The 11,064-nt window shown below is 37.0% G+C and overlaps 1 protein-coding gene and 1 non-coding gene across 2 annotated transcripts; both read left to right on the forward strand.

Moving 5' to 3' along the window:
• Positions 1–7,816: 7,816 nt before the first annotated feature.
• LOC141676323 (small nucleolar RNA R71) lies at positions 7,817–7,921 on the forward strand. Its single transcript, XR_012556921.1, has one exon. It is a non-coding gene; the product is annotated as a small nucleolar RNA R71 (small nucleolar RNA).
• Positions 7,922–9,934: 2,013 nt separating this feature from the next.
• Positions 9,935–10,591, forward strand: LOC141673420 (putative mitochondrial protein AtMg00860). The gene has a single exon (XM_074480165.1). The coding sequence runs from the start codon at positions 9,935–9,937 to the stop codon at positions 10,589–10,591; it is 657 nt and encodes a 218-aa protein (XP_074336266.1).
• The last annotated feature ends 473 nt before the right edge of the window (positions 10,592–11,064 follow it).

The raw sequence follows: 11,064 nt of genomic DNA on the forward strand, positions 1-11,064 counted from the left end.
GTGCATTAAGCTAAATATCAGACAAAGAGTAAAGTCTGATTCACTTCAGTACATCTTAGAAATAAGGCATAACTAAAACTTTGCTAAAGAGCTGTCATTATTCTGAAACCTACTGTTGAATGAGTCCATGCTTGAGTCCACCTCAACTATTTTGTGCTAATTTTATGCATCTTTTTAAATTCCATTTTACAGTGGCTTCTCAGTGTAAGTGAGTCATGACTGCTTATCAGAATTTATGCTATTATCAGAGTATTTCTCCAGTAATCATAGAGTGTGAAAAGTCACCAAGAAAATATTTTGCTTTTCTAATGCATATTTACTTAATACCAGCAATGCACTTGGGTCGTCCCTCTCATATTTTTACTCTAGATCTCAAAGGAGTACCTGATTTTAATCCATGATTATTTCCTTTTTCTTTTGATAAGAGAGGTTTACTAGCACTTAGTACATTCAACAGATTTACTAGCATCAGAACTTAACAGATGAGAAACAATATTCTAGTTTGTGACTTAGTAATAAGATAGACCAAGTAAACTCAACTAAGCTCAATTATCAGAATTTGCTTGTGTCAATAGATTTCCACAGTAATAATTACTTCTTACATGGGATCCCTTGTTTATTGAAGACTACTAGGTCAGCATCTAGCACAGTTATCCTCATAGGATTGAATAGTTACCTAAACAGACATATAACTATCAGAGTTTAGAAACATTTATCAGACAACAGTCAGTACTTAAACATATTTTTCAATTAAGCACAGAAGACACAAAGAGATTAAATTCTGTAAATACTGATCATAAAGTCTGATGCATCAGAACAAAACTAAGCAGATTTAGAGAAAGAACCTGAAACCATTCCAAGTTCATTTACCTATCTTGTAAAAGTAGCTTCACACAATGGTTTTGTGAAGATATCTGCTAGTTGTTGATCTGTTGGAACAAAGTGCAATTCCACTGTACCTTCATCCACATGTTCCCTGATGAAGTGGTACCTGATGCTGATGTGCTTTGTCATAGAGTGTTGAACTGGATTACCTGTCATAGCAATAGCACTTTGATTATCATAGTAAATAGGGATTTTGAAATATGTTAACCCATAATCCAGTAACTGATTCTTCATCCAAAGAATCTGTGCACAACAGCTTCCTGCAGCAATATATTCTGCTTCTGCAGTTGATGTGGAAATTGACTTTTATTTCTTGCTAAACCAAGAAACCAATCTGCCTCCAAGAAATTGGCAGCTTCCACTTGTGCTTTTCCTGTCAATTTTGCAACCTGCAAAATCTGCATCTGAGTAACCTATTAGTTTAAAATCTGATTCTCTGGGATACCACAATCCCAGATCAGCTGTGCCTTTAAGTTACTTGAAAATTCTTTTCACAGCTGTTAAGTGAGGTTCTCTTGGATCTGCTTGAAATCTTGCACAAAGACAGGTAGCATACATGATATCAGGTCTACTAGCAGTTAGATAGAGTAGAGAGCCAATCATACCTCTGTAATCAGTAATATCTACTGATTTACCAGTATCCTTATCCAGTTTTGTTGCAGTGGCCATGAGAGTGGATGCACTTGAACAATCCTGCATTCCAAATTTCTTCAGCAAGTTTATGGTGTACTTAGTTTGACAAATAAAGGTTCCTTCTTCATTCTGCTTGACTTGAAGGCCCAGAAAATAGCTAAGTTCCCCCATCATACTCATCTGATACCTTGACTGCATCAGTTTGGCAAACTTCTTACAAACTCTGTCATTTGTAGACCCAAAAATGATATCATCAACATAAATCTGGACCAGAAGTAAGTCCTTTCCATGGTTGAGGTAGAACAGTGTTTTGTCTATAGTTCCTCTGTTAAATCCACTTTCCAGAAGAAACTGAGCTAAAGTCTCATACCATGTTCTGGGAGCTTGCTTAAGTCCATAAAGTGCTTTATCAAGCCTGTAGACATAATCTGGATGTTTGGAATCTACAAATCCTGGAGGTTGTTCAACATATACTTCCTCCTCCAATTCTCCATTAAGAAAAGCACTTTTCACATCCATTTGAAAGACAATAAACTTTTTGTGAGCAGCATAAGCCAAAAATATTCTTATGGCTTCTAACCTAGCAACTGGTGCAAATGTTTCATCATAATCAATTCCCTCCTATTGAGAATATCCTTTTGCAACCAGCCTTGCCTTATTCCTTGTAATTATGCCATCACTGTCAGTTTTGTTTCTGAATACCCACTTGTACCAACAACAGATCAATTCTTTGGTCTTGGCACTAGGGTCTAAACTTTGTTTCTTTCAAATTCATTTAACTCTTCCTGCATTGCTTGCACCCAATCAACATCTTGAAGAGCTTCTTCCACTTTCTTTGGCTCAGTCTGAGAGAGAAAAGAATTGTAAAGACATTCGTTTGAAGTACCTGTTCTAGTTCTGACACCTGCATCAGGATTTTCAATTATCAAATCAGGTGTATGTGATTTAGTCCACTTCCTTGTAGATGGAAGGTTTTCTCTAGAACTGGATGCTCCCCCATGATCCATGCTGTCTTCATTTTCATTTTCTGATGCTCCCCCTGAAACTATGCTCTCTGAGTTGGATTCTTCAGAATTTAGATTTTCAGAATTATCAGAACTTGGCTTATCAAAACTTGATGAATCAGAAATTGAAGAGCCAGATGTATGTTCTGATGCTTCTTGAGATGTGGTAAGATCTTGAGTATGCTCCCCCTGCATAGGTGCATATTCCTTTGGCGTAGTCACCACAGTTTCAATAACATCAGAGTTTAATCCATCAGAGTTTACAGTATCAGGACTTATACTGTCAGGATTTTCAATTGCAGAATTTGAGTCTTCATTTTTAAATCTCAGCTGATCATGATCAATAAAATCTTCAACACCAGTAATCTTCTTGTCATCAAAAGAGACATTGATAGATTCCATGACCACTCTTGTTCTCAAATTATAGACTCTGAAGGCTTTTGTAGAAAGTGAATATCCAACAAAGATTCCTTCATCAACTTTTAGATCAAATTTGGATAGCTGTTCAGGATGAGTCTTGAGAACAAAACACTTGCATCCAAATACATGAAAGTACTTCAGATTTGGCTTCTTTTTCTTCACCATCTCATATGGTGTTTTTCCTTGCTTGTTAATGAGTGATGCATTTTGAGTAAAACAAGCAGTCTGCACAGCTTCAGCCCAGAAATAGATTGGAAGCTTTGCTTCTTCAAGCATTGTACGTGCAGCTTCAATGAGGGTTCTATTCTTCCTTTCAACAACTCCATTTTGCTGTGGAGTTCCAGGAGCAGAAAATTCCTGCTTAATTCCATGGTTTTTGGAGAACTCTTCCATTATCAAATTCTTGAACTCAGTGCCATTATCACTCCTTATGGTTTTCACAGAATCTCTGACCAATTTATCCAGATGTTTGACATGATCAATCAAGATAGATGCAGTTTCACTTTTTGTGTGCAAGAAATACACCCATGTGTATCTGGTGAACTCATCCACTATGACCAACGCATATTTCTTCTTTGCAATAGACATGACATTCACGGGACCAAATAGATCAAAATGTAGTAGATGATAAGGCTCAAGAATTGATGATTCAGTCTTGCTCTTGAATGAAGATTTTCTTTGTTTGGCCTTCTGACAAGAATCACAAAGGCCATCAGGAGCAAATACTGACTTTGGCAGTTCTCTCACAAGATCTTTCTTGACTAGTTCATTTATATTATTGAAATTTAAATGAGAGAGTTTCTTGTGCCTATATGCTCTACTCATTAGACAGATTGCAGAACCATCAGTATTTGTTGAAAGCTTAGCTTCATAAATGTTACCACGCCTGTATCCTTTCAGAACAACTTTGCCTTTGGATTTACTCATAACTTCACAGTGTTCTTCAAAGAAATCAACATGATAACCTCTGTCATAGATTTGACTTATACTCAGCAGATTGTGTTTAAGTCCTGAGACCAGAGCTACTTCTTTAATGATGACATTTTCAAGATTGATATTGCCATATCCCAATGTTTTTCCAATGTTGCCATCTCCATAAGAAACACTTGGGCCAGCTTTCTCCACAAAGTCTGATAGCAGGGCTTTATTTCCAGTCATATGTCCTGAACATCCACTGTCCAGAACTAGAATATTTTTCCTGTTGCCCTGCAATCACAAAGACCACTAATGATTAGTTTTAAGGACCCAGACTTGCTTGGATCCTTTGGCCTTATCAAGTTTGTTAACATTTGCAGCGGATTTAGCATCAGAGTTTATGTTAACATTTTTCTTATCAGAATTTACACTATCAGACTTTGTATCAGAATTTACACTAGAAGGAACAATGGAAACTTTCTTTAAAGAAGGTTTTATTTGATAATAATCATAGTACAAACTATGATATTCCTTACAAGTATAAATGGAATGCCATAAACTACCACAATGAAAACAAGGATTTTGTGGCTTATATCTAACATACTGACTCTTAACTCCTACCTTTAAAAGTAAGGAGTTTATGTTCTTATTCTTTCTGCAAAAAGAAGCCAGATGGTTAGAACTTCCACAGTTATGACACGTTTTCCTAGGAGCTTCAGGAACAGGCTTATAATCATTGCTTTTATTCACACCTTCCTTTCTATTCCTATTTTTCCTAGGTGATTTTACCTTATTTGCATTCTTAACATCTTTCAGCTTATGCTTAAGCTGCTTCTTAGTCATTAAGCCTATATTTACTTAGCTGTCTTTTCCTGTTTTAGTTTGTCAGAAGTTAATCCCTCTTTAACTTCTGATTTATCATTATCAGACTTTACAGTTACAAACTTAACAGGTTTTAACTTTGGCTTTTGCTTAACAACAGGCTTAATTTCTACAGTTCCTTTATCATTCTTATCCTCTCCATAACCTAAGCCCTCTTTCCAATTTTCACTACTTAGCAAATTTTGAGTTGTTCTGCCAGAGTTAGTCCAAGTCCTGATTATCTCTCTTTCCTTTTCTAACTCAGTTTTTAGAGATTCATTCATTTTTAGCACTTCATCCCTAACATAAAAAGCATCATCTCTATCCTTCTGAGTTTGATGGAACATAACTAACTTTTTTTCTAAGAAATCATTTCTTTTCTTAAAAGCAAGATTTTCAGAAGTTAATCTTTCACATGTTAAAGTTTGATCTCTATAACTAACAAACATGGTTTTAAGATATCTTCTCAACTCATTAATATCATCAGTATGAAAAGCATAAGTAGTCTGAGGTACCTTTGTTTCAGCAGCTTCAGAACTGCTCTCAGCACTTTCTTTATCAGCATTTGCCATCAAAGCATAGTTCTCCTCACTTTCAGAGTCTGAGGTGTCTGTCCAGCTTTTCTTCTTTGTGACAAGAGCTTTGCCTTTGTCACCCTTCACTTTCTTACAATCAGGAGATATGTGGCCTTTCTCACCACAGTTATAGCATTTGACATTGGTATAATCTCCTTTATCAGACTTTCCTCCTCTGCCCTCAGATCTTCTGAAATTCTTCTTATCAGAACTTGTGCCTTTCCTGGAAAACTTCTTTCCCTTCCTGAACTTCCTGTATGCAATATTTGTGATCCCTTTCACCATAAGAGCATACAGCTTCATCATCTCCTCATCAGCATCAGTCTCAGGCAAGCTTTCAGAATCTGAGTCATCATCACTTTCAGAACTTGATGACTCAGTATCAGACTTTGTGAAAAGAGCTTTACCCTCGTCTTTCCTTGAGGTATCTGCCTTGGGGGATTCTTCTTCAGCCTTAAGAGCAACTGTCCTTGACTTTCCTCCTTTCCTCTTGCTTCTTTGTTCCATCTCAAGTTCATGAGTCTTGAGCATTCCATAAATTTCATCAAGAGTTGTTTCATCAAGACTATAGTTGTCTCTTATTGTTGTTACCTTCAAATCCCAACATTCAGAAAGAGCTAACAAGAATTTAAGGTTTGAATCTTCAAGATCATACTCCTTATTAACCAGTGACAGATCATTCAAGAGTTTGACAAATCTATCATATAAATCATTCAATGACTCATTAGCCGTTGAGTCAAAGTGTTCATACTCTTGAGTGAGTATTGTCTTCCTGTTCTTCTTAATTGTATCAGTTCCCTGACACCTTGTTTCCAGAGCATCCCATATCTCCTTAGCAGTCTTGCAGTTAATTACCCTGTTTGACATTACATTATCAATGGCACTATGCAGTAAGTGTCGTACTTTAGCATCCTTAGCAATTGATGCGATATCTTCAGCAGTATAATCACTCTTCTCCTTTGGTACGGTCTTTGCTGCTTCACCTACAACTGCAACAATGAGCTTGGTTGGTTTGTGAGGTCCTTCCTTGATTCTATCAAGATATTCTGGATCTGTAGCTTCTAGAAACATGGTCATCCTCACCTTCCATATGGCATATTCAGATGGTCTCAGTATGGGAACTCTGATGGTTTCATACCGACTTTGAATTTGTGTCTTTGGAGGTTCTTCAGTTTTGGTAGGCTTAGTTGGAGTTTCTGTGTCAGACATGATTGTGTTTGGATCTTTAACTGTATGTGCGTTAATAGATAGGCTCTGATACCACTTGTTAGGTCACACACACTGTAGAGGGGGTGAATATAGTGTAAAAATATAATCAAATCGAACTTTTAATATTTCAAGTAACAGAAAACAAACTTTATTGAAACAATAAACTCTGTTACAGTATGGAACTGTTACCTCTCAGTGATGAACAAATATCACGAGAGCTGCTAGAGTTAAAATGAATAATCTTCTCAAATATAATAACACATATAGTGTAAACCCTATATCTGTGTTTATATACTACACAGTTACAAGATAATCGCTAATTGATATGGAATATAATTCTGCTTCCTAAAATATATCAATCAGATATCTTTTCTTCCAAGTATTCTATTCTTCATAGAATTCCTTCTTCATGCATATCTCTTCTTATGTTTATCTCGATTTCCTTTCCTTTAATCAGCTATTATCCTTATCTTGAACATCCTTCAGCACTTAAGTTCTGATATCCATCTTCTGATGATTATCTCCTGATAATATAAGTACTGATATCCTTAAGTCCTAACTTCCAGTAAGTACTAATTTATCCTGTTTAAGTAAGATCTGAAAACTAAACATAAATCATATTAGCCATGACATTATCAAATATATCTAACATGGTTCTCCAGAGTTTTGATAGAAATAGCCTGGCTTTGGCATATAAGAGGCTGGTTTTTGCACATAAGCCACAACTCCTCCAATTCAGATTTTTCATTCGAAGATAGACATGCACCATGAGTTTGTTGTTTTGGTGTAATTTGTTACTGAAAACCAGGAGGGTTGAATAGCTTATTTCCAAACTGTTGGAACGGCTGTTAGATCACATTCTGATTGTTACTCTAGCTAAAGTTAGGATGATTCCAATTGTCAGGATGATAAGTGTCTGGAACTGGTTGTTGCGATCTCTGAAAGTTGCTCACAAATTGAGCCGAGTCACTAGATATAACGCATTGCTCCGTCACATGCGGACCTGCACAAAGTTCACAAACACTAATTATCTGCTTAACACCATAGTTAGCCAGAGAATCGATCTTCATAGACAACGCCTTTAGTTGAGCAATGATAGCCGTAGTTGTATCCACTTCAAGAACTCCTGTTACCTTGCCCTGTGGACATCTCTGGGTTGGATACTGATATTCATTAGCAGCCATCAGTTTAATTAGATCATAAGCTTCCTCATAGCTCTTTGCCCATAATGCTCCGCCTGATGCTGCATCGAGCATGGGTCTGGACTGTGCTCCCAACCCATTATAAAAATAATTGATGATCATCCAATCAGGCATTCCATGATGAGGACACTTCCTAAGCATCTCCTTATAGCTCCCAAGCTTTACATAGTGATTCTCCCATTTGCTGCGCAAATTGTGTAATAGCATTCCTGAGTGCAGCTGTCTTCGCCAAAGGGAAGAATTTAGTGAGAAACTTCTGAGAAAGATCTTCCCAAGTAGTAATCGAACCAGCTGGTAGAGAGTGTAACCAGCTCTTAGCTATGTCCCTCAGAGAGAATGGGAACAGTCTTAGCTTCACAGCATCTTCAGAAACACCGTTGAACTTGAAGGTGTCGCAAATCTCAATGAAATCCCTAATGTGCATATTGGGATCTTCAGTTGGAGAACCCCCAAACTGGATTGAATTCTGCACTCATTGAATTATGCTAGGCTTGATCTCAAAGGTATTAGCTATGATAGCTGGCCGGACAATGCTAGATTGAATGTCATTGATCTTGGGTTGAGAAAAATCCATCAAGGCTTTCGTTCGTGCTGCTGGATCTCCCATTATACTGAGTACCTAAAACACAAACAAATAAACCGTGAGAGTAAAAGAATCCGAGTCAGTGAACTTTAACGACCACTGATGACAAGCACTTAAACTATAAATTAACATCGAGTCCCCGGCAGCGGCGCTAAAAACTTGTTAGGGCGAAAACACACGCTAATATTCACGCAAGTATACACGTTCGCAAGTAGTATAAGATATAAATCAGATTCGTTCCCACAGAGACTGGTTTAGGTTAAGTTCAATTTATGCACCTATGCAACAATGTATGGTTATCGCTCAATGCTAAGACAAATAACAAATTGGGTTTTCACTAAACTAAGAGATTATACTAAATAACATTAACTAAGAGAATTGAGGTTGAATTACTATATATGACAAACATGGGATTCTAACTTCATTCAATAGCCTTGTTGTTTTTAACCTTAGCATGTAATGGTGATGACATTAATCAGATAACACGAAACTAGTAAAAGCCAACTTTCGTTGTACGAATACCCCACTACCAAGCATCCAAAAGAGATAGAAGTTGAATAGACACTAATTATGCTTAGTCCTTATATGTCTATAAGAATTGAAAACATAAAGGTTTAATGCGCAAGTTATCTATCGTGATTACATAGGGCAAGTAAGATGGTTAAAATTACCTACGAATCATGCATAACAAATACATGAACATATGCTAGCATGGCAAGTTCTAAACCTCTATATTCACTGTCGCTTCAATAGAGATTAACACACTATCTTATATGTTAGCTATGCATATAAGACGAATAAGCACAACCAATACTAGTATATCAATCAATCACCACACACCAAGATATCGAAACAAATTAATTATTAAAATCTATAAGTAAATCCGCTAGAATCCCATGATAACAATTAGCCCATAATAGAACTCATCGTCACCATGGGTTCATATGAAAGCATGGTATAAAACAAGGTCTTAATAAACTGAATAATAATCAAAGTACGAATAAAAAAGGTCTAGATTCAACAAGAATAAAAATGAACATCCAAAGTTACTACTATTTTCAAAAAATCACAAGTAGAAAACAAGATCTTCTTTTTCGGAGTTGTTTTGTGCTTCTAGGTCTTCTCCTTGATCTCCCAATCTTCCCGGATGATGAAAATCTTTTTTTATAAGTATATATAAGCCCATATTGGACCCGCACCCTTAAAATCGTCAAATTCCACTCAAAAAAGGCTTTTTCAGCGAAATCAGTGAAGTCAGCCGCGCATCAGCTCACGGTCGCGTGCGGGTCGGAGGCGGCCGCGTGTCAGCAGGCGATCGCGTGCACTTCTAACGCGTCCGCGTGCAGCCTTTCTGGAAAATTCTGATGAATCTTATTTTGCCCATAACTTGAGTTCTACTCGTCAGAATTAGGCGATTCAACTGTCCACGCGAAGCTAAAGAAATTCTCTATAACTTGAAAATGGCCTTGGCTTCCAAATCTGATTAATTTTCATCATATTTCTTTTAAAAGCTCCTTTCTTCATTTAACTGATACCTGAAATGCAATAACACAAAAACACATCAAAATACCAACAACTTGAGTCCAAAACACCAATTTAAGCTTGTAATAAAGCGTTCCAAGTGGATATAAAATCCACTTATCTGTAATGCCCTTCGGCCTGACCAATGCCCCATCGACCTTTCAAGCACTTATGAACTTTATTTTCAAACCACTATTAAGAAATGAAGTATTAGTTTTCTTTGAGGACATTTTAGTATACAGTAAGTCCTGGTCTGAGCGCTTGGCACATCTGCAAAAGGTTTTGCAATTGATTCAAGATAATTCACTTCATGCCAATCTTAAAAAGTGTTCATTTGGAGCTAGTGAAATACAATATCTGGGGCATATAATCTTTGCAAAAGGAGTGAGTACTGAACCGGGAAAGCTGCAAGCTGTTACACAGTGGCCTACTCCACAGAACTTGAAACAACTCAGAGGTTTTTTAGGCCTCACGGGATACTACTGGAGGTTTATACAAGGGTATGGTCAGATCTGTAAGCCCCTCACTAACTTATTAAAGAATGAAGCATTCAAGTGGGATGCAGCAGCAGAAAAAGCATTTCAAGAATTGAAACACAACATGGTCCAACCTCCAGTACTTGCACTACCAAATTTTTCTAAACCTTTCATAACCTCAGGACAGGGTATGGGTGCAGTATTGATGCAAGATGGGCATCCCCATTACTTTTATAAGCAAGGCATTTTCACCAAAGAATGTTATGCTTTCAGCTTATGGAAGGGAGCTATTAGCAGTAGTTTTTGATGTGCAAAGATGGCAGCACTACCTAATGCTGCAACAGTTTGCAATTAGGACTGACCATCAAAGTATCAAATATATTATAGATCACAAACTTGCCACCCCGTTTCAATAGAAATGGATATCAAAGTTAGTTGGCTTCGATTTTGTGGTAGAATATAAAAAGGGATCTAAAACAGTGTAGGAGATGTACTCTCCTGAATAACACATGCCTAGTTACTCACTATGAGTGTCTCACCACTGCAATTTGATTTGATGAACAGTTTGAGAAAACAGTGGAATGAAGATTCACACTAGAAGCAGGTTGTCCAGGAGTTACAATTAGATCATACATCATATCCTTCCTATAAATGGCATCAAGGGATTCTTACTAGAAAAGGCAAAATGGTGGTAGGCAATGATCAGAATCTGAAGCAAGCTATTCTCTCTTGGATGCACTCTTCACCTCAAGGGGGACACTCTGACATTGAAGTCACATT

This window comes from Apium graveolens, chromosome 7 (assembly GCF_009905375.1).
Source record: "Apium graveolens cultivar Ventura chromosome 7, ASM990537v1, whole genome shotgun sequence".
Classification (NCBI taxonomy): Eukaryota; Viridiplantae; Streptophyta; class Magnoliopsida; order Apiales; family Apiaceae; genus Apium; species Apium graveolens.